Source organism: Microcebus murinus, chromosome 13 (genome assembly GCF_040939455.1).
Source record: "Microcebus murinus isolate Inina chromosome 13, M.murinus_Inina_mat1.0, whole genome shotgun sequence".
Lineage (NCBI taxonomy): Eukaryota > Metazoa > Chordata > Mammalia > Primates > Cheirogaleidae > Microcebus > Microcebus murinus.
Window position 1 is genome coordinate 2,508,386 of NC_134116.1, and position 23,941 is coordinate 2,532,326.

Sequence of the window (23,941 nt, forward strand, 5' to 3'; positions counted from 1 at the left end):
TTTTTTTTTTTTTTTTTGCCTATCTTATTTGTTTTGGCTAGCATTTCCATTAAAATTTTGAATAGCCATACTGAAAGTAGGCAGCCTTGTCTTGTTCCTCCTCTTCAAGGGAAAGCTTTCACTATTTCCCCATTGAGTATGATGTTAGCTGTAGGCTTTTCATGAATGCCCTTTATCATGTTGAGGAAAGTTCACTCATAACGTTTTAAATATACAAGAGATCTCCAAGTATGCAGGGGCCTAAAAAAGAAAAGAAAAAAAAATAAATATACAAGAGAAAATACACAGGATTATAAAGGAAACTATGTTGAAAATTATCAAAATATTAAAAGAATAGGTGATATAGTAGTATGTGTACTTATTTATTAACATATTAAATAAGATATAGAAGCACTTTTAATAACCTTCATTTTGAATTAGCAATGAATACAAATGACATTCTGAAATATCTGCAACAACTGTAATGTGATAAGAAAATATCTGTGATTTTTATTCATGACTGTAGGTTGGTCCTGCTAATGCTGCTATGGTTTACTGCCTCAATGAAAGGAAATACTCAATTTCAGCTAGAGATTAGTGAAGAAAAAGACAAATTATTTCTCAACCAAATTCATGGGTCTCTGAATTCTATCCACTGGGATCCTGGATTAAGAACCCCTGAATAAATCTAGCTTTCCAAGATAAAAAAAAAAAGAAAAAAAAATAAAAATATAAGAACCCCTGAAGACCAGAGAAAATTGATGATAGAGAACATGGATATGGCTGAGGTGGGGCAGGGGACAGTTGTGTCCAGCAAAGAGTTGGCCTTAGATGGGAGACAGTGCACCCACAAGGATAGCAGCAAAGCTTTTTGGAGGGAGCAAGAAGAATGAGGATATGTGCTAAGGGGTGACTACAGTGATAGAGCTTGGATTGGAAACTGGGCAAGAGGGGAGGGAGGACAGAGGTGGAATAGATCAGTGACTAGGTGACATGCTGGAAAATAGAGGGGTATTTTCTTATTGCTCTTGGACCTTTTGCCCCATGTCTCTTCAGTGCCACAGGGCCCTTCCCTTAAGCCTCCTAGTTGTTTCTCTACTCTGCTTCGCCTTTCCCCTCTCCTGCCCTCCAGAAATATACTCTCCTCAAGACAGTGAGAAACCCCCAAGATAAACTTATAGAGCTTTGATAGGTCAGTAAAGCCCAGACCCCCAGCTAGTGCAGCCTTGGAGAGCCTGGGGGACCCACAAATCATCAGTGGGATCAAAAGTGGACCAGAGGCAATGAACTAGAAAGACAAGCAGTGTGAGTCAGAAAGCAAAACCTCAAAATAACAGAATACTCTGAGAAGTGCTGAAACGTTGCCAGGTAGCAAGAAGACACAGTTTTTAGGATTGCCTGGGCAGGACTTCCTGAGCCAGACTGGAGAAAACTTTAAAGAGAGTGACATTTGACTGAATTGTAATACTGATGTGATGTTTTATCTTTTAGATTCATCCTTTAGTTTTAAAAATATTTTAATTTTTAAATTTAAAAACTTTCAAATCCAATAAAATAGTTCATGCATATAGTAAAATTTGTACTTAGCAGTTCACACTTTGTTTCACTGCTTTGGTTTTCAAGCAAGTGGCTATGTGGAATTTGTAGAATGACATAATTTAACTAACTCATATAGATTCTCCATCTTTACAATCACTGTGCTATCATTTATTTTGAATCCTCTGTTTAAACTCCAGCATGTGTGATACTTAAGCTATGGAGATGTGAACTGTATCTAAAATTAGCACACATCTAGAGTGAGTTCACTTCCAGAGTGAACATGTGTAGCTGAGTGGGCCTTTGTCCAAGGCTGACTCAGTAATGGGAGTTCTCCAAATTGACTTCCATGGAGAATATCCTATTTATTAAAGGACAAATTATTAAGGCTGTGCTAATTGAAGCATATAGATATTGAGAAAACTCAACAGTAACTACAATTGTTTAAAACTTAGACCAATTGTACACATCTTGTTGATTTGTGAAAAATCATCTTTATTATCCTGCTTCCATGTTGGCCATCTCTCAGGAGGCTAGCAGGCCTTCTAGAACTATAGCTCCAGGGGATCTGCCCAACCATTGTTGCTCATAGGCAGGTTGTATCTAGTTGTGATATGGTTCTGCAGGGCCTGCCTGTCCTGTCCTAATTGCTCCTCGCCCTTGCTCTGGTCCTAGTGCCACTGGTCTGCCTTCTCGGTGTTTCACTTCCTGGAAGTAGTTGCATATATATGAGATAAAAATGCTCTTGGACTTGTATTAAGGGATCTTCTGACTGTATTGCAGGGAGTTAAGTTGCACAAAGGGGATAGCATGGGCAGGACAAGAAGTAGGGGTGAGCTGAGGAGGAAGTGGTACCAGGATAGGACAGGACAGGAGTTATGGGGTGTAGGAGGGGACAATGATGAAGAGGAAGAGTTGGAACAGGGTCATCTGACTTTAATTTAGAGGGGTATTTTCTTATTGCTCTTGGACCTTTTGCCCCATGTCTCTTCAGTGCCACAGGGCCCTTCCTTTAAGTCTCCTAGTTGTTTCTCCACTCTGCTTCGCCTTTCCCCTCTCCTGCCCTCCAGAAATATACTCTCCCCAAGACAGTGAGAAACCCCCAAGATAAATTTATAGAGCTTTGATGGACCAGCAAGGCCCAGACCCCCAGCTAGTGGCAGCCTTGGAGAGCCTTGGGGACCCACAAAGCATCACATCTGCCATGTCCTAAGCCCCAATATATAATATGATGCTTGCTGGGGGGGGGACTCAGGAGGTGTAGATGCTCTAGTTAGAAAAAGAGAAAAGTCTAAACAGCCTCCCACAGTGCTCTGCCATTCCTCCTCTCTCCATCTTGAACTGTAGTGGTGCACGTGGCAGGGTAAGTGACATTTCTTCTAAGCCTTCAGTCCCCAACACCCAGACCACAGACGACCAACTAGCACTGAACCGGGGCAGCACAGCAGGAGGCAAGCTGCAGGCAAGCCCATGAAGCCCACCTGCACCCACAGCCGCTCTCCATTGCTCCTGTCACCGCCTAAGCCCCACCCCCTACCAGATCCTCGGGCATCAGACCCTCACAGGAGCCCAAACCCCACTGCAAACTGCGCATGGGAGGGATCCAGGTTGCAGCTCCCCATGAGAATCCAACCCCTGATGATCTGAGATGGAGCCGAGGCGGCGAGCAGCCCCTGGCCCCTGCCCCTGGGAAAACTGTTCCATGAAACCAGTTCCTTCTGTTAAAAAGGCTGGAGACCTTTCTTCATATGTTTGTTGGCCATTCTTCTGTCTTCTTTAGAAAAATTTCTGTTCAAGTCCTTTGCCCACTTTTTAATGGGGTTATTTGATTTTTTCTTCCTAATTTTCGTGAGTTCTAAGTATATTCTAGTTATCAGTCCCTTATCGGATGCATAGGATGCAAAAATTTTCTCCCATTCTGTAGGTTGTCTGTTTACTTTCATGACTATTTCTTTGGCTGTGCAGAAGCTTTGTAGTTCATCCCCAACATCTCTAATCATCAGGGAAATGCAAATCAAAACCACAATGAGATATCACTTAACCCCAGTGAGAATGGCCTTTATGAAAAAATCTCCAAACAATAAATGCTGGCGTGGTTGTGGAGAGAGAGGAACACTCCTACACTGCTGGTGGGACTGCAAACTAGTTCAACCTCTGTGGAAAGCAATATGGAGATACCTTAAAGCGATACAAGTGAATCTACCATTTGATCCAGCAATCCCATTGCTGGGCATCTACCCAAATGATCCAGTGACACTCTACAAAAAAGACACCTGCACTCAAATGTTTATAGCAGCACAATTCATAATTGCAAGGCTGTGGAAACAGCCCAAGTGCCCATCAATCCAAGAATGGATTAATAAAATGTGGTATATGTATACCATGGAGTACTATTCAGCTCTAAGAAACAATGGTGATATAGCACACCTTATATTTTCCTGGTTAGAGCTGGAACCCATACTACTAAGTGAAGTATCCCAAGAATGGAAAAACAAGCACCAGATATATTCTCCAGAAAACTGGTATTAACTGAGTAGCACCTAAGTGGCCACATAGATGCTACAGTAATAGGGTATTGGGGAGGTGGGAGGGGGGAGGGGGGCGGGTATATACATACATAATGAGTGAGATGTGCACCATCTGGGGGATGGTCATGATGGAGACTCAGACTTTTGGGGAGAGGGGGGGAAATGGGCATTTATTGAAACCTTAAAATCTGTACCCCCATAATATGCCAAAATAAAAAAAAATTAAAAAAAAATTTGAGAAGCATCGATCTCAATAAATTAAAATTTTTGAAACAAAACAAAAAAAAAAAAAAAAAAGGCTGGAGACCGCTCCTCGTAGCCACTCCCAATGACCACCCCCATTTCATTGTTCATTCTGTTGTCATCCCCTTAAAGCCCTCCAAGGTAATATAGCTTTATAAAAGTCTCAGTGAAAATGTGAACCACTTCACTTCTCTCCAACAAATTTATCATATGCTCCTCACTTAAACCAATCCATTCCTCTCTTGCCACCAAGCAGCTTTCAGATCTTCCTTTTTCCAGTGTATACCCAGAAAGCAGTTTTCTGTTTTCTAGTCTGAAATCATTTGTCTTCAGGATATCAAGACATCAGTTAATAAACCTGAAACGCTGGGTGTTGTAGTCATCTTAATTCTGAGAGCTCAGCTTCACCTCAACAGGTGTAGTAGCAGACTTGGGTTTTCCCATGGAGAGGGCCAAGGGGCTGGCATCACGTTGAGTGTTTTCATAGTCCCGAGAGAAGGTTGGCATAACCAGAGGCAGACCGTACAACAAAAGTTCTACCCAACTCACGCCTTCAGCAATCAAATAGTTTCCTCAGCTTATTTTGTGCAGGTGCTGTTATAAGGCTACTCCTTTCCTTCTGTCTCAGGCCTTCTAGATAAAGAGGATTTTTTTTTTTTTGAGACAGAATCTCACTCTGTTGTCTGGGCTAGAGTGCTGTGGTGTCAGCCTTGCTCACAGCAACCTTAAACTCCTGGGCTCAAGCAATCCTTCTGCCTCAGCCTCCTGAATAGCTGGGACTACAGGCATGTACCACCATGTCCTGCTGATTTTTTCTATATATTTTTAGTTGGCCAATTAATTTCTTTCTATTTTTTAGTAGAGACGGGGTCTCGCTCTTGCTCAGGTTGGTTTCAAACTCCTGACCTTGAGCTATCCTGCTGCCTTGGCCTCCCAGAGTGCTAGGATTACAGGCGTGAGCCACTGCGCTGGGCCTAGAGGATTTTATTGAAAAGTGTTATTGAAGAGCTGGGCATTGGAAGTAGTTTAATTTTATTATTTTGAACAGGACCAAACTTAAAGAACCAAGAATGTTCTTGGCTCTCAAAGTGAGGAAAGGACTTTTTGTTGTCTAAGAGTAACCAAGAACTATGGGACAGAGGAACTAGGATTTTCCAGTGGTCCCCAGTATTTTTAGCACTAGAGACTGGTTTCATGGAAGATAATTTTTCCACAAATGGTGGGGTAGGGCTGGGGGTGGGGGTGCTAGTAGAGCTTTGTAGCTCAGACTCTAACAATCCTGCTTTTTTTGGTTTGTTTTAGTGTTGGTGTTGGCTATAAAACACATTGGTGGTGCTTTAGACAAAAGTTTTAATGGGGTCTATTGATTACATAGTGTATCAATGTTAATTTTTTTCTTTTGATGGTTGCAGTGTGACTAAGAGAATGTTTTGTTTTGTTTGTTTGGTGTCTGTTTTTTGAGACAGGGTCTAGCTCTCTTGCCCAGGCTGGAGTGCAGTGGCTCATCATAGTACATTCACTGCAGGCGTGAACTCCTGGGCTCACATGATCCTTCCACTTCAGCCTCCTGAGTAGCTAGGTAGGACTATGGGCACAGACCAGTATGCCCAGCTAGGTTTTTTTTATATAGACATGGGGTCTTGCTGTGCTGCCTAAGCTGGTCTCAAATTGGCCCCAAGCTATCCTCCTACCTTGCCCTCCCCAAAGTGCTGAGATTGCAAGCATGATCCATCACGTTCAGCCAAGAGCATTTTTTAAAAATGAAAATAGACAATGAGATATTTAGGTGTAATGAAGCATCATTTCTGCAATTTACTTGCAAGTGACTCAGAAAAACAATACATATATAGAGTATAAGTAGAGAGGGAAAATAATAAGGCAAATGGAGTAAACATTTAGGTAATGTGGCTGAAGGTTATTCATGTATATATGTACTATCCTAACTTTTCTTTCTTTCTTTTTTTTTGAGACAGAGTCTCACTTTGTTGCTCAGGCTGGAGTGAATGCCGTGGCATCAGCCTAGCTCACAGCAACCTCAATCTCCTGGGCTCAAGAGATCCTACTGTCTCACCCTCCCGAGTAGCTGGGACTACAGGCATGCACCACCATGCCTGGCTAATTTTTTCTATATATATTAGTTGGCCAATTAATTTCTTTCTATTTAACTAGAGACGAGGTCTCGCTCTTGCTCAGGCTAGTTTCGAACTCCTGACCTCGAGCCACCATGCCCGGCTAATTTTTTTATATATATATTTTTAGTTGGTCAATTAATTTCTTTCTATTTATAGTAGAGACGGGGTCTCACTCAGGCTGGTTTTGAACTCCTGACCTTAAGTGATCCTCCCACCTCAGCCTCCCAGAGTGCTAGGATTACAGGCATGAGCCACCGCACTGGCTGTAACTTTTCTTTATATTTTATTTTATTTTATTTTATTTTATTTGAGACAGAGTCTCAGCCTCATGAGTAGCTGGGACTACAGGCATGCACCACCATGCCTGGCTAATTTTTTCTATATATATTAGTTGGCCAATTAATTTCTTTCTATTTAACTAGAGATGAGGTCTCACTCTTTCTCAGGCTAGTTTTGAACTCCTGACCTCGAGCTATCTGCCTGCCTCAGCCTCCCAGAGTGCCAGGATTACAGGCGTGAGCCACCGCGCCCGGCCGTAACTTTTTTTTAAATATGAAACTATTTCAAAACAATTCTAGTTTTTTTTCTTGAGACAGGGTCTCATTCTGTTGCCCAGGCTACTAGAGTGCAGTATAGCTCACTGCAACCTTATCATCATAGCTCACTGCAACCTCAAATTCTGGGTTAAAATGATCCTCCTGCCTCAGCCTCTGGAGTAGCTGGGACTACAGGTACACACCACCACTAGGCTAATTTTTCTATTTTTTATAGAGATGGGGTCTCGCTTTTGCTCAGGATGGTCTCAAACTCCGGACCTCAAGTGATCCTCTTGCCTCAGCCTCCCAAAGTTCTAGGATTACAGGAGTGAGCCACCATGCCTGGCCTTAAAATAATTTTAAAAAAGGAAATACGAACAAGTCTATGGTTGCTTAGAAAATCACTGCGATTTCCAAGTTATTCTTATCTTCTTGCAAAATCTGTACTGTATTCACTCCAGCTCACTAACTGAGGGTGGGACAATATTGGTTCTCAGCTTTTGGTTCTCTATACCTTCATTGTATTTATTCAATCTATATTTATGGTACACATATTGTGCAACTAACAGCAATGAATGAAAAGGCAACATCCCTTTTTTTTTTTTTTTTTTTGAGACAGAGTATAGCTCTGACTAGAGTGCTATGGGGTCAGCCTCGCTCACAGCAACCTCAAACTCCTGGGCTCAAGTGATCCTCCTGCCAGGGCCTCCCTAAGTGCTAGGATTACAGGCATGAGCCATCGAGGCCGGCCTGAACATCCCTATTCTTATAAGCTTCCATTCCAGTTGTGGAAGCAAAGAAAAAAACAAACAAGAAAACAAAAACACAAAAAACATTTTAAAAAATGACAGGAATAACAAAGAAAAAATGGTAAGAAGATGGAGATGTCATAGGAGGCTATTAGTAAACTGGGGTTAAAAAAAGCATCTCAAAAGGTGATGCTTAAACTGAATTAATTTACAAATTAATTTGTCTTAATTGACAAATAAGCCAATTGAGAAAAAGTCTGGACAAACTTTCTCTTCCAGCCACGGGCAGCAGCAAGTCCACAGGCCTTGTGACAGACCGAAGCTTGGCTACACTTAGAACAGATAGGCCCCTCTGGCTTGAGTGGAGGAAGGTGAGGCAGAATAGGCAGGTAGAAGACACGTCACACTGGACCTTGTAGAGTTCTTCTGGCAGACTTAGGAAGCAATTGGAAAACTCTGAGCAGGGGAGCAACATGATCTGAATTGATTTTTAAAAATCACTCTGAATGCTCTGTAGAGAACACAGTCCAATACCCTGATTAATTCCTTGTTCACTTCTGAGATTCAGTTTCTGCATCGCTAAAATGAAAAGGTTGGAGGAGCTGGAGCCTGGTCTCCCTGACAATACCAACTTTACAGAATGTTATAATTACCTTGAATCTGAAGTCCTCCTCTCTGGGTACTGGCCCCCTGCTGTGCCATACTCCTCTGCTCTTTAGATAATCTGATCTCCCAGGTCGGGCTCCCCTTCAGGTCCAACTGAGGAAATAAGTGCAGGCTGCTGCAGGATCTGCCACTGGCTAGTGTTTGGGATAAAGGAAAGCAGTAATCGATGAAGTTCAAAGTGCAGCTGGCTTCCTGACCCACAGGCAGCTTTATTCCAAATCATCAGGAGCAGAGTCCCTCCATCATTCACTGCAAGCTTAATTGGGAAATTCCTTGTGATTGCCGCTTAAAAAAAAGGATGTCTCAATATAGGCAGATACACTGTCCAAAGGAACAGGGAAAAGAAGTACTAAGTTCTTGTGATGAGATTATTCAGTATACGGAGAGAGAGAACTCTCCCAACAAATTAACAACAAATCCTGCTTTATATGCTGCCTAACACTATGAATACCTCTCAAAGAGAAGTTACCACCAAATCATAATGATACCCTCTCTTTTCTTTACATTCAAAACTATTTCAAAAAATTTTTTTAAAAAGAAAAGAAAATAGGGACAAGTTCACAGTTGCTTGGAAAATCACTGGGATTTCAAGTTATTCTTATCTTCTTACAAAATCTGTACTGTATTTACTCCAGCCTACTAACTGAGGGTGGGATAATATTGGTTCTCAGCTTTTGCTGCCTTCATTATATTTAAACAACATAAATGTCCTATATAGTTCAATTCACTAGCCTCTTTTTTATCTATACTTACTCCCTAGATGAACTCATTCAAGAGATGGTTTAGAAATAATAAATATAAATAAGCAAATAAATTACACTGCAAAACTTCCACTTCTAGAAGGATGAAATAGACATACTTTGCTCTACTCTTCTCTATAAGTACAACTAAAAATCCTAGGCATATATGTTTTAAAAAAAAAACATAAGGCTGTGAAAGATGGAGAGAAGGTAGACTGGCCAACGACCACAGGACCCAAAGAACAATATGGTGGTTAGGTTAGTCCCATGAGTTTTCTTTTTGCCTCATATATCCCAGATTTGGAGCTAAAGAAGCCAGCAAATGAGAAATTCCAATGAGCACAGACAGTAAATAAATAATAAAAAAAATAACAGCCAACTCTCAATATAAAGGATGAGGAAAGTGTCAACCTACCAAGACAGAAAACTTTTAGACAACAAACACTCCACTATAGTCAAATATAACAGGAAAAGCAAAACGAAACTATGGTCTCACCCACTTAGACGAGCAGAGGCTAAGTGGAAATCTTAGACTTGTACCCTCATAAGTCTTTAATGAGGTGTCTCAGAACTGCTGTGGTAGTGTTACTTACTGGGGTTCTTTTTTTTTTTTTTTTTTTTTGATAGCAGCCTGTATCTGTATTTACTGGGGTTCTTAAGCTCACAAGCAACAGAAATCTACATGAAGCCAAGAATTTTCCCCGACAAGGTTTTATTGGGGCTTATTCTATAGCACAAAGGAGACCATGCAGGAGTTAAAAGAGCATCAATACAAGTGTGGGGGAAGCTCAGTAAGAAATCATGTTAGTACATACATCCCATGATCAAAAAAAGGCAGATAAGCCTGTCCTGGGGCAGGGAGTTTAGTAGTATAATGAAGCAAGTGGTCATAATCAGTTGTTGTTCTGGTCTTGTACATGCGGATGGTATGGTTGACTGCCTTAGGTAAGATTTATGATGAAAAGTTGCATATCTTAGCTTCTTCAAATAGCTGAGCTGGGTGGTGCAAGGTCTTGTGGTTAGCAGATGTGAAAATATGTCAGTGGAGTTGGGGCCAAGTCCCATCCCTACTCTGTCTCAGTAGAGTCAGAGAAGGCCAAGTATGGTCCAATATTGTTGTAATAGTACCATCAAACCTTCCTGCTAGGTTGAGATGGATTTGCTTCCACTATAGCTTTCAGCTCATCATTATCCACTTTGGTCTCAGGTCACCCACGTGGCTCATTTTCAAGATTAAAATCACCAGAACAGAACTTCTCAAACCACTGTGGTACTGTTGTGTTTATTAGCCACATCCTTCCCAAACACTTCATTGATACTTCCAACTGTCTGTGCAGCATTGGTTCTATGATAGAACTCATATTCGAAAATAATATGAATTTTTTAACTTATCCACATTTCACAAAAATTGCTCTAAAACAATGTGTAAGAAAATCACAAGCCAAAACATGCATTTGAAAGACTGAGGATGTACCTTCACAATAAAAATAAAACAAGAAGTGTCAAAGTGAAATGTAGGGGATATCAACCGTCAAATGTAGTACTTAAGGAAATCAGACATTTCATACTTAATAACCTTTATATTCATGAGCCTTTCATCTGTGCTGGCTGGTGATAAGTCACCAATCCTACAGTATCAGTGGAAACCATGGGGGAAGACCTGACTTCCACAGCCACCTGGAAGTAATGAAATGTCCCTCCCATCCCTGTTTAGTGGTGTCAGTGGACACCTACTGTGAAGATTTTCACACTGGTAGAGTGGTGTCAAAGAAGCCAGTTCAAACAGAACATGTAAATAAGATCCAGAGATTCCTAACAGTATAAAAAATATCCAAGTTTAAATAGAAAATCACTTGTCACACAAAGATTGTGGAAGACCTCAAACAGAATGAAAAAAGACAATCGATAGGTGCCAAAACCAAGATAATAGAGATGTTAGCCTAGCTGACAAAGACTTTAAAGCATCCAGGATCAAATACTTCAATAAGCAATTACTACCATACTTAAACAAACAATAGCCGCAGCAAATTAAGAAGTAATATAAAGTCTCAGCAAAAATAGCAGATATAAAGAAGGACCAAATGGAATCTTACAACTGAAAAATATAATAAGTATACACCATCAAAAAACTTTTAAGATAGGCCAAATAGCTCCTGCCCTACTAGGTTTCCTTGGTCCTAAAGCACCAGCTGCCTTTGCCATGACCTCAACTCTTACCATCCCCAGTCGCCTCAGCCTCCCCCAGCGTAATGGTCAGGTCTTATATGGCTACTGTTGCACCCCTGTCAGAGAGTCACTGCAGCTACAATTCCTCCTCCCTGAGAACCCCAGAGACTTGCTGGTTGCTCCCAAAGCTAACCCAAGGGCTGAGTAACCTTGAGTTCTGTTCTTTTGATGTCAAAGTTATACCTTCATTAATGAGTAAGTATGTGGAACAAGGTGGGGGATCTTCCTTCCTACCTTAAACTAGTCAGACAAGTACATTGAGTCATTGGTACCACAGATCAAGAGGAACATGGACAGGACATGCTGGGGTCATCCTAATGGTGGTTCATGTTTGGACACCATGTCATTTGGGATGTTTAGGCTGCAGAGGAGAAGGCTGGGCATGTCAACACCTATCATATACCAACAACACACAAATAGCTCCCTAAAATGATTTCAGGGAATGAGTGCTATGAAGAAAACAGAATAGGGCACGGTGGGTAGAAAATGGCTGAGGAAAGGGACCTTTCTGTGTGGGTGATCTTAGAGCTGAGGTTTACATGATGAGAAGGAAGCAACCAAGGGAAAAGCTGGAGGGGGGGGTGAGTGCTCCAGAGAGAAAGGAACTCCCTCCAGCATGCTTGACCCACTGAGGAAATAGCAAAAAGGTGGGAAGGGCTATTACAGAGTAGACAAAGGAGGGAAAGGTGGGGGAAGATGCCAGAGAAGCAGCCAAGGGACAGATCACACAGGGCCTTGAGGCCATGGTAAGGGTTTTGAATTGCACTAGAGACCACCAAAAGGTTTTAAGCAATAAATTTGTTCTTCTGGGTCACTTTCCCTGCTTTGTGAGGGTAGAAGGTAAGGTAGGAGGCAGATCTTTTTGGAAGAAGTGGCCATAGACCAGGTGAGACATAATGATATGCCAGGCTACAACAAGGTCCTGGAAAAGAATCCATGGCCTAATCCCTGGAACCTGTGAAGATTACTTTATATGGCAAACACTTTGCAGATGTAATTGTTCTAGGATACGGAGATGAGGAAATTATTTGGATTATTCAAATGGACTCTTAAATGCATTCACAAGCATCCTTGTAAGAGAAGCAAAGGGAGATTTGACACAGAAGAGATGGAGGCAATGTGACCACAGACACAAAGATTGAAGTGATGTGGCCACAAGCAGGGAATGCCAGCAACCACAAGAAGCAGCTAGAAGAAACAAGAAAAGGATTCTTCCCTAGAATGCTTATAAGGCATGTGGCCCTGCCCACACCTTGATACTGGACTTCTGGCTTCTGGAACTATGAGAGAATATTTCCTTGTTTTCAGCCACCAAGTTTGTGGTGATTTGTTACACCAACCACAGAAAATAAATACAGGTGGCTTTGAGTAGGGTTTTAGCAGTGGAAGGGTCAAAAGTGAATGCAGTCAAGATATATTTTTGGAGATATGACCAACAGCACTTACTGATGTATGTGGTTTGGGTGTCACAAAAGAAAAAGAGTTAAGGCTGATTCCCAGGTTTTTGGTCTGAGCAAGTGGGTAGATGATGATGTTGTTTTCTGAGATGGGAGAGGGGACAGGCATTATTAAGTTTTACATGTTTGCCACAGTCATGTTTGAAAAAATATCACCTAGCACGTACCAGTGTTGTCTACATGCCAGGCACTATCCTCAGTTCTTTACGTGTATTAAGTGTATTAACTCAGTTAACCATGGAAATATAGCCGAGCGGCTTTATATATATGTGTGTGTATCTGGAGCTGAAAGAGGGCTAGGCTGGAAATATAAAGCTGGGAGCCCTCAGTGTACTTAAAGCCATGGAACTTGATTAGACCATCCAAGAAGAGAACATATCCAGAAGAGAGAATACTTGGTCCAGATCCTGGGCCTGAGTACATTTCACCCTTTGGTGGGACAGAACGGGAGGATTCAAAAAATGAAAGAAGCCAGCGAGAAGGGAGTAAAACCAGGAGCTAGCGAAGTCACAGATGTCAGACTGGGGGGAAAAAGTGTGGCGGGCCATAAGGATGAGGAGGAAGAACTCCACATACTCACAAGCTGTTTAGGGAAGAGAAGCAGAGAGAACCAACCACTGCATTTAGCAACATCGCGGTCGCAAGCGCTCTTGAGAAGCGCCATTGCAGCGGCCTGGGGAAGAGGGAAGCTCCATTGCAGCCATTTGAAGAGAAGGGAGTGAGAAGTCAGAAGGAGCCCACAGAGAACCTAGGCAACTTTTCGGACGAATTTTGATGCCCACAGAGACTAAGGATCACAGCAGGTGGGGCCTCTGCGGCACAGCGAAGGCTCTAGCCGGCTTTTGAGGCGGCTGACGCTGCGGTTACGTTTGCTCGCAAGTGAAGGGAGGCAAAGGTGAGTGCAACCTGGGAACTGAGGACGCAGCGTCCCTGGACGAGCTGGAGGGGCTGGGGTGGGCGCATAGGAGGGCTTGACCCTACCTTCCCTCCAGGCCTCCTGTTTCAAAACCAACCCAACCACAACGCCCCACGGCTCTGCGACACCCGCAGGCAGCTCAAACGGAGGAACCGGGCTTCCCGGCAGGCGTTGCGCGGACGGCCACTGCGCAAGCGCGAGCCGGGCGCCAACTGCCCCTCCCCCCGTCCCGGGCCCCAGTTCCGGGCTGGAGCCGCCGACGCAGGAGGGGACGGTTTCTTCTTAAAAGAGAAACGGCGGCGGCGCGCGCGAGGTGGGCCCGGGTCCTCCTGCTGCTCTCCGGGCCTGCGCGCGAGCCCGGGGAGGCGCAGGCGCAGGCGCAGTCAGGGTGAGGGCGGGTCGGGGCGCGCAGGTAAGGCCTGGGTGGTGTAGGCCCGGGGTGGGGCTGCGTGGCGGCCGGGCGTCTGGACGGATTGGGAGCTGCCTTGGGGATTGGTCGGTTCTGTGCATTGTGTGAGTGGTACGTGGGTCGGCCCAAGCTGGGGTGGCGGGCACCCTCAGACCTCTGCCCCGACCCCGCCCCGGCTGGACACAACTATGAAGAGCACTCCCAGTTCCTCACCGGGGCACGCTCCCTCCTTCCTCTATAAACCGGTGAAGGCCTATGCCCTATCAAGATGAAGTGTCTGTGTCCCCAGCCCAGTTGAAATTTCCCCACGAAAGTCTCACATCCCCTTTCTTGGGCTGGAGGGCCCAGGCCTTTGTTCTGACTTGATTCCGTCCACCTACCTCCCACCTGACGACCTGTGTAGGCGCTCAGCTTACACACCTTGTAATATGAGAAGGGGTGGTTTGGCCCCATACCTGCTGCTGCTATTAACCTAGTTTAGTCCCTCCCCAATTCACTGATGAGAAAACTGAGTCCCTAGAGGTGTGGGCCCTGGTGACACATATGTCTCTCCCACCCCTCCAGGCCCTGGTGCACATGGCTTCCTCCCCGGCAGCGGACTTGTCTCATAGGCGGAGGGAGAAGCGGCGGCAGCTGGATGCGCGCCGCAGCAAATGCCGCATCCGCCTGGGCGGCCATATGGAGCAGTGGTGCCTTCTCAAGGAGCGGCTGGGCTTCTCCCTGCACTCACAGCTGGCCAAGTTCCTGTTGGACCGGTTAGGGGCCCGGGTGGGGGTTCTGGGGAGGGGACCCAGGCAGCAGCTCTTAGCCCCCTCTCCAGGGCCAAGTGCTGCCACAGCTCCTTTTTCACTTCAGCAGGAGGGCCTATGTGGTTTGTGGCCTTCCAGGATCCTATTCCCCTCTTCGTGGTCTAAGCGAATAGGGCGCCATTAGGGCTGGCCCCTCACATGTGTGAGTGGCCAGGGCAGAGGGTGGTGGCCACCTGGGCCCTAAGCTGACCTGCCTCTTCTTCTGCTGGCAGATACACTTCTTCAGGCTGCATCCTCTGTGCAGGTAGGCAGGGGATGGCTGAGGATAGGAGCCAGAGGGAAGAGGGGCAACAGGGAGACCCAGAAACACTCTCTCCGAGTGGGTTGGATCAAGGGGAGCCCTGAGTGAGTTTGGGAATGGAGGGGTGAGTTGGGGAGCCCTGAGTAGTTTGATGAGGGCAACCTCTGGGGAAGGAAGCAATATATCAGGACCTTGGGGGGTCTGGGCTTTGAAGAATAATAAAGGACTAGAGCTGAGATTGCCCAGGAGTTTGGAGGGTCAGGGCTATTGGGTATGGCTTTTCAGGGTGAGAGGAGAGGCCTCTCAGCTCAGCCTGACTGCTTCCCCCACCCTTCCAGGTCCTGAGCCTTTGCCTCCCAACAGTCTGCAGTATCTGGTGCTTTTGTCTCATGCCCACAGCCGAGAGTGCAGCCTGGTGCCTGGGCTTCGGGGGCCCGGGGGCCAAGATGGTGGGCTTGTGTGGGAGTGCTCAGCAGGCCATACCTTCTCCTGGGGACCCTCTTTGAGCCCTACACCTACAGAGGCACCCAAGCCAGCCCCCCTTCCACATACTGCCAGGAGAAGTTGGTGCCCAAAGGCCAGGAGTGAACAGGAGCCTACAGGTAGGCTGGGGAAAAGAAGGGTTGTGGAAAAAAGGGAGAAAAAGATTTCCTATTTTCTGTAGCTCAGAGCCGTGCTCTCTAAAAATGATCCTTTCTCAATGGAAAAACTCTATGCTGACAAGAAAATATATCCTCAAATATATTGTTAGGTGTAAAAAACAAAACACAAAATAGGGTGTATGATATGCTATCATTGGTGGAAAATAAAAATAAGAGGGAAAAGAATATGTATTTGTATGTAGTTGTGAATGTATCTAAAAGATCTCTGAAAGGGCACATAGGAAACCAGGTTGCCTGTGGGAAGAACTCGGTGATAGAAGGACAGTGTTAGAAAGGAGACTTTTCACTTTATACTTTTATTTTTTTGAACCATGTGACTGTATCATCTCTGAACTAAAAAACCCTCTTCCACTCCAGTAGCCTTTGCCCCCCTCCTCCCCTCCTTTTTAAGAGTCTCCCATCACTTCAGACATTAGAACGCTCCCTGTCCTCATCCCTTGAGCCCAGAGTTCCTTCCCCTTTGACCCTGCCTGTGCCAACAGGTTTGGAATCTGAGCATGATGAGAGGACTCCAGAGGCCAGGTTGCCCAGGTGAGGATGCAGGTAGGAGGGACAGGGTGGACCTGTATGGATAGTGGGGGTGAGGGAGTAGGACCTCAGGCTTGCCTTCTTTGGGCCTGCAGGGGGGTGGGACCCCCACCAGAGACCTTCCCATCTCCAGGAGAGGAAGAAGGTGAGGAAGAAGAGGATGAAGAGGAGATGCTCAGTGATGCCAGCTTATGGACCTACAGCTCCTCTCCAGATGAGCAAGTTGGGGTTGAGGGAGGGTGCTGAGCAGAGCCAGAGAGGGAGGAGGTGGCTAGCCTGGCAGTTCAGGGCTTTGCAGACTGGAGGGATGGGTTTGTTGGTGGGGAAGGCAGGGTTGGTTTGGAGGAAGGTGGAAAGAACTGCAGGCTTTGAACTGAGGGGTAACAGGGGTGAGATCAGACTGGAGGAGACTGAAGGCTAAAAGCAGGTGTGAGTGCAGAGCATGGGTGGGGGTTGGGTTGTTCCAAGTTTGGGATCTTTTCAGGTTAGCAGCTAGGGTTCAGCTGGGGGCTGGCTGGGTTCCCAAAGAGATAATGCCCTCCTCCTCTTTGTTTTCCTTTCAGCAGTGAACCAGATGCTCCTAGACCACCCCCTTCCCCTGTCACCCACACACCTAAGGAAGGGGAGACACCACCAGTCCCTGAAGCTCTCTCCACTCCTCTTGCTGTGCCATCCTTGTCAGCATCCTCATTAGGTTCCAGGGCTCTTCTGCCTGTGGAAGTTGAGGGACAGCTGGAGCTCACTGGGACCTCTCGAGCAGCCCAGCAGACTGAGCTCTTGGCCAGGTAACTTGATGGCTGAGACAGAGAGGGCTGGAGTTCCCTGGGATGTGGCCCTCCCTCAAGGCCCTCTGCTCCTTTGCTGCCTCTTTGTAGCACTGGGAGTCAGGCCCAGTCTGTTCCAACTCCAGCCTGGGATGAGGACACTGCACAGATTGGCTCCAAGAGAATTAGGTAGGACTTGGGGACATGGGACTTCAGGGGTGGGGCAAGAGGAGAGAGGCAGAGGAGAGTAGACCAAAGTCATTCTGCTCCTCTCCATTCTCCTCCCCAGGAAAGCTGCCAAAAGAGAGCTGATGCCTTGTGACTTCCCTGGCTGTGGAAGGATCTTTTCCAACCGGCAGTATTTGAATGTGAGGGGCACAGGGTGGGGCCTGTGTAGCTGCTAGGATAGGGGAGAGGGGCTGAAGGAGAAGCTGAGGAAAAGGAGCCTAGTGATGGCGGGGGCTCAGAGCCAGGCAGAGGAGGGTTAGAGTGGACATGCAGAGCTTTCCTATAATAAATAACCATTAAACCAATAACGACTGGTAGTTGAGGCAGAGAACCAAGCCTCAGGTGCACAGAGCCACTGCCTGCTGCTGCTTGTTGCGTGGACCCTCCAAGGAGATGATAATGGCATTCATCAGGCTCCCATGGGATGCTAAAGACAATTCTAGGCACTTGACATGTATTAAGTCTCTTGATCCTCACAGTATCCCTATGGAGTAGGTGCTGATATTATTCCCACTTTGCAGATAGAGAAACTTAGGCACAGAAAGGTTAAGCATTGCCCAAGGCTCCTCAGCTAGTGTGTGGCAGTGCCAGGGTTCTGAACCTGGTGGCGTGGCTCCAGAGTCCACACTCAGGCCGCCTCACCATGCCAGCTTGAGTGGGTAGTCCAAGAGCAGGAAGGCCTGGGAGATGGTCCTGTCCCCAGCCTGACACATTTGAGGAGATGGTCCTGTCCCCAGCATGACACATTTGAGGCATGGAGCAGGAAGGGCCCAAGCCTTTCAGTGAGCTAGAGCCCTTGGCAGGGCAAGTCCTGAGGCTGGGGAGGGCCACAGAACTGAGGAGGTGCAAGTGGACAGCATGGGGCAGCGCCGCCTGCAGAAAACCACAGAAAGGAATCAAGTCCTGGAGTGACAGACAGTGAAGCTCTGGGCTGAGAAGAGCATTTGGCAGGGGCAAATCGAACACACTGGAGGAGACTGAGGCAGCCCCCAGAGATTTAACTATGGAAAAATGGGATTATGAAAAAGGGGACAGCTCATGCAATTTAGTGAGCCAGCATAGCAAATTAGGTTAAATAAAAAGAAATACTTCTTCTGCATTAGAGAATTAAGATTGAAGAACCTATTACCTTAAAAAAAAGTATTTTAAGTTGAGAGGCTGTGTGTGTGTTTTTCCAAAGCAGATTTAAAAGAAAATCATACATTTATTTATCTATCTATCTATATATGTATGTATGTGTGTGTATATGTATGTGTATATATATGTGTGTGTGTATATGTATATACATATATAAAAATGTATTCCTATAGTGAGTTATTAGTAAAAAGTAGATAGTCTGGGCGATAGTGTTGTATATTAATACTGACACTAAAGAGGATATTCACAATCACCCAGACTACTTTCCCCTCTCTGGCAGACAGTTAATCCATGGGTACGTGAACCAGGAGTGTCACCCAGAGGGGCACTTTGTACAGAAAACATTGTAGGACATTGCAGGGTGAGGGTGTGACAGGGAGGTGAGATAATAGCGGTCCAGAGCAGAAAAGGGTGAGGGCAGAGTTCACTAGTCAGGACAGGATAGATGTGGTGTTCCTGGTATAGGTGAGGACCTGGGCCAGGATGACATGAATGGGCCATGAGAGGGGAAACTGCTGGGGCCCAGGGAACAGACGGGGGCAGAGGAGCCTGCCTGCCGGGTCAGCTTAGTCACTGTCCCTGGGGAAGGCAGCTATCCTTTTGTCTCTTCTGTCCCTGACATCCATTTCTTCCCCTAGCACCACAAGAAGTACCAGCACATCCACCAGAAGTCCTTCTCTTGCCCAGAGCTGGGCTGCGGGAAATCTTTCAACTTTAAGAAACACTTGAAGGAGCACATGAAGCTGCACAGTGGTGAGTGGTAGAATTCCACCTTCCTCCGTGGGTACACCTCCTCCTCCATGGATTTCTTCACGTTTTCCTCTGCGGGGCTCTTCACCTCTTCCTCCCTGGGGCCCTTCACTCTCCCCTGTGTGGGTCCTGCCACCTCTCGCTCTGTGGGTTCCATTACCTCAGTCTTTGGGGCCTTTCACCTCCCTCTGAGGGATGACTCTCACTCACTCATCCTGTATTCCCTGTGTTTTGAGCACCTACTTGCTTGAGACTGTTCTAGATGCTCGGTGCAGCAGTGAACAAAGCAGGCAGCCTAACCCTTGTGAGATGTCCACTCTAGTGATATAGGGCTAGGAAGAGATGTGAAATCGGGAAAGGAAGAGAGTGTGAGGGAGGAGTTGCTGTTGTAGAAAGAGAAGATGGTTTGAGCAAAGACCTAAGTGAAGTGAGGAATGGAGACCTGTACCCTATAGTTTGCGGGCAGCACGTGTGGGAAAGCCCTGAGGTGGCGTCTGCATAGCATGTTCCAGGAACAGGGAGGAGGCCAGGAGGTGAGAAAGGAAGGAAGAGAGGTCACATAGGTGGTAGGGACCTCTGAGACCACTCCCAGGATGGCTTGGCTCCTGCTTCAAGGGAGATGGGCATCATCATAGGGTCTTGAGCAGCAGAGGGACATGGTTGACTTGAAAAAAATCACTGTGGCTGCTGTGTAAAGAATAGGGGGACTGCAGGTGGACAGAACCAGGGGCTCAACTGTGAGGAGACTACAGAGATGTGCATGCAGACAGTGATGGCAGCCTGGATTTGCTAGTAGCAGTCAAGTCAGTGAGAAGTAGCTGGAGGCTTACATGTGTGCAGTTAGAGCCAGGAAGATGGAATCTGGCCACTCATGGTGTGGCTGACAGGGAGGAGTCAGGGGTGACTTGGAGGATTCTAGCCTGAGCAACTGGGCAGAAGATGTGATTTCCTGAAAATAAGGGGGAAGTGGACTTGGGGAGAGGGAAACTTGATTTGAAATATGCTAATTAGAAATCCCAGGAGATTTGAATCTGGAATCACGGCAGGGGAATTGTTGGGCAAAAATGTAAATGTGTGTGTCATGAGCATACGGGTGTTACTTGGAGCCATGGGGCTGGAGTGTCCCTACACAGAAGGAGTGAGGGTAGGTAGAGAAGAGGTCTGCGTGCAGCACACCCACCATTGCAGGGCAGCCCAGGTGGGCGGTGAGGAAGGTAAAGAGTGTATCTGAGGAATAGGGGGAAGAAGGTACTCCAAGGGGGAGGGAGGAACCAGTGCCAGTACCATAAGCCAATTAAGGTGAGAATGAGAATAGGCCACCAGAGGTTGCAGTGGGGAAGCCATCTATGACCAGATGATAGGATGGCACAGATGAGGTGCAGTCAAACCATGGGGGAAGGGGGTGACTGCCACAAATGAAGTGGGTTCATGACAGAGTGGAGCTGAGGAAGTGGAGACAGTAAATCTGGACAATTCTTTGTGGGGTTTTGCTGTGAAGATGAGCAGAGAAATGGTTCTTGGCTGAAAGCCTGTGGGTTTGGGGCACAGAGGTGAGAATGATTCCATACAGAGGGAAGGCTGATGGTGGGATGGGGGACCTCAAATGAAATGGGGTGCTTCTTAACCACTTCGGTAAGGTGCTCACTGGCCTCAAAACCTTGGCCAGAGCCGGCACTCACAGTCTGCACGATAGTTTTTTGTGCTGTGCATTGACAACGAATCCGTTTTGCTCTTGTGTGATGAGGAAAGCTTGAAAGCACTGAAAGCTTGTTTTACTTTACAGGCAGCTTTACTTGTAATGTAAATCAGAATAGGTCACATACATATGTTTTCATTACATTGTTTTTAAATGTTCACAATTTTATTTTGATAAATGAAAAATTAGAAAAGTCATATCACGGCTGTCGGCTAAAGTTGACACTTGGCAGTGCGAGTTCATCCGTGGCTGTCGACTATAGTTGACGCTCGTACCGAAGTGGTTAAGGGCCATGGCGGAGAGCAGCCCCAGGAGTGCAGTTTGAGTATTTACGTTTGTAGGCACAGATGCAAGTTGTCTAATGGATTTGGTGGGCAGAGGATGTGGTGTTCTCTTCAGTTCGTTCTGTCTTCTTGGTGACTTAAAAATGAGAGCATTGCTGAGTGAGGATGGTGGGGTGGGGGTGTCGGAGGCCAGTGAAAAGAGAAGGTGATATGAAATGTCTTCTGGATTCTAGAAAGTAGAAGAATGAACTGACCATGAAAATGCAGATGCAGAGCAACCCCTTAAAACTTGTGGTTGTAGATGAAAGGAGAGGCCAAGGGGGAGTTTATACCCCTTCGGCACACACGGGCAGGCCTGGAGCAAGACCAAGGATGGTGTTTATCCTGCGTTGGGCTTTAACCAAGCAGGTACAGCTGAGGGAGAGAGAGGGGCAGGCAGATTGGTAGTGTGAGTGAAGGAAAGCCACAGAGACAGCCTTGGAAATGGACCTGAGTGGGGACGGGGGGGCAGGGAAAGCAGTGGGGCCGGTGCACTGGCCCTGGGATTATTATAGCAGGCCAAGATAGGATGCCCTGGCTGGAACAAGAATGCTTGAAAGTGCAGTTTCCAAGGTGGTGCTGTGCTTGGGTGTGACCTGGGAGTGGTGGCTGAGGGTGGTGGGGAATGAGGTCAGTGAGTCAGGGAACAGCAGGCTGGGGGCTAAGCAACAGGAGGAGTAGTGGCAAACAGGAGTAGAGGGCCTGGAGCCAGAGCTGTGTGGATCGACCAGGAGTAATGGGGACCAGGGATGAGAGGCTGCAGATGTGAGAGTGTGTGTGTTGGGGGGGAGTCTGATGGCAGGGTCTTCAGAGAGGTGGTGGTGGTGGAGGTATAAAGGGCACCATGAGAAGCAAAGACAACTTCTCTACTGTAGGCACTGAGGTCTGATGGTGTAGGAGAAAAACCACAGCAGCTTATAAGATCTGCTAGTGCTGCAGTGACCACGGGCAACAGGCTGTTGCTGTTGGAACTAGTAGGGAAGACAGGTTCAGGGAAAGAGGAGAGGAGACTGGCTACCTACAGACAGAGAGTTCCACAGGCCACTGATGGGGGCTGGGACAGTGGGATAGGCAAGACAGAATGGGTGAATGATTCCAGGTGCTAGGGACTGTCCTTGGGCCTTGGACTTCATTCTTAATTCCTGTCCCTGACTCCAGGTTTCTTGTTGGCTGTGCCTGGTACCTTCAGTCCACACATAAGGACCCACCTCTCTATTCTTTGTGTCTCCTATGGCAGAGAACTAGCTTAGAGACTCAGATGAGGGAAGGTACACATCCACTGGGAGTTCAATGGTTTGGGCAGGGGTGGGGTGACAATAATGAGTCTTTTGGTTGGATATCACATTCTCTGTGTTCATATCTCAATTGTCATGACCCTGTCAGGTGAAGGAGGTCCAGACAGGCTCTGTGATTTGGACAACTAATTAGAACCCAGGCCTCCTGACACCTAGTACTGGTGCTCTCCTGTGGGGATGGTGGGTGGGTGGGCTGAGGAGGGGCCACAGGCTGGGGATGGATACTGGAGTGTCCTTCATGTGCCTGCAGACACCCGGGACTACATCTGTGAGTTCTGCGCCCGGTCTTTCCGCACTAGCAGCAACCTTGTCATCCACAGGCGCATCCACACTGGAGAAAAACCCCTGCAGTGAGTGCGGGAGTGGGGGTCTGAGGGCCAGGGACCAGAGGCCAGAGGGGAGGAAGTGGGGTCTGTCAGCAAGGCAGGCAGGACACCCAGGCAGTGGGAAGCAGAAGGAACTCCTGGGGAAGTCAAGATGGGCCGAGGCCTCTTCCTTCCCTCTGTCCCTGGCTCCAGGTGTGAAATATGCGGGTTCACCTGCCGCCAGAAGGCTTCCCTGAACTGGCACCGGCGCAAGCACGCAGAGACAGTGGCTGCCTTGCGCTTCCCCTGTGAGTTCTGCGGCAAGTGCTTTGAGAAGCCAGACAGTGTCGCAGCCCACCGTGGCAAAAGTCACCCGGCCCTGCTCCCTGCTCAAGAGTCACCCAGTGGCCCTTTGGAGCCTTGTCCCAGCATCTGTGCCCCGGAGCCCAAGGGGTCCCGGCCCTCTCTATCGCCTCAGGCTGCAACCCTACTCCCTCAGCAATAAGCTCTTTTGTGGCTTTGGCTTTGGGGAGCCAGACCCCAGGGACAGAAAAGGAGCAAGGAGAGAGCCCAGATGTGTGGTCCCCTGGAACTAGGGTGATGGGGAGTACAGGCTGGGGGCAAAACTGGGATCTAGGGGAGCTGGACTACTTTAGTCTTTCCAAAGGACAGAATAAACAGTGTTTTATGTGGGCATGTGTGGGCAGAGCAAGTATTTTGGCATCTGAAGTGCAGGACTCTTGGAGCTCTTTGAAAGCAGGCTCTGCTAGAATGTGCTAGAAGGCAGCATAGGTGCAGGCCCTGTTCCTCCCTCTGGAGGCCCTTACCTGCTCTGACCCTGAGGGCCCAATTTCTTTCCAGGCTCACTTTGGCACTTTGAGCCCTTTCCTGTGGAGTAGGACACCCACCCTCACATTCAAGTAGAGCAGGCTGTGACAGTCTGGAGAGTCCTGGGTCACCCAGGCAGACAGGCTGGAGCAGAAATGCTGATCCTAGGCCATCTTGTACTTGGCCAATAGTTGAGGAAGCCAAACCTGTCGGCCCCGAAGTCTTGCCTTCTAGTATAGAATCTCGAGGTCCTACATG

At 47.0% G+C, this 23,941-nt stretch overlaps 1 protein-coding gene and 1 long non-coding RNA gene across 25 annotated transcripts in view; one reads left to right on the plus strand and one right to left on the minus strand.

Moving 5' to 3' along the window:
- LOC105865732 (uncharacterized) lies at positions 1 to 13,872 on the minus strand. The gene is made up of 3 exons (XR_001151579.3): positions 13,774 to 13,872; positions 8,357 to 8,690; positions 1 to 240 (listed from the first exon to the last, which is right to left on the minus strand). It is a non-coding gene; the product is annotated as an uncharacterized LOC105865732 (long non-coding RNA).
- ZNF692 (zinc finger protein 692) overlaps positions 13,427 to 23,941 on the plus strand; it is a 19,190-nt gene continuing 8,675 nt past the window's right edge. For 3 of the 24 annotated variants that reach the window (XR_012922401.1, XM_012754551.3, XM_076009242.1), the window contains exons 1-11: positions 13,929 to 14,120; positions 14,682 to 14,872; positions 15,139 to 15,170; positions 15,506 to 15,769; positions 16,312 to 16,360; positions 16,453 to 16,575; positions 16,921 to 17,142; positions 17,233 to 17,310; positions 17,411 to 17,489; positions 19,125 to 19,239; positions 22,801 to 22,900. Coding sequence is in view for 23 of the 24 variants with exons in the window: in XM_012754551.3 (XP_012610005.1) it covers positions 14,694 to 14,872; positions 15,139 to 15,170; positions 15,506 to 15,769; positions 16,312 to 16,360; positions 16,453 to 16,575; positions 16,921 to 17,142; positions 17,233 to 17,310; positions 17,411 to 17,489; positions 19,125 to 19,239; positions 22,801 to 22,900 (1,241 nt within the window). In the remaining variant the exon portion in view is untranslated. The other 21 variants (XM_012754540.3, XM_076009260.1, XM_076009244.1 and 18 more) reach the window with 21 other exon arrangements.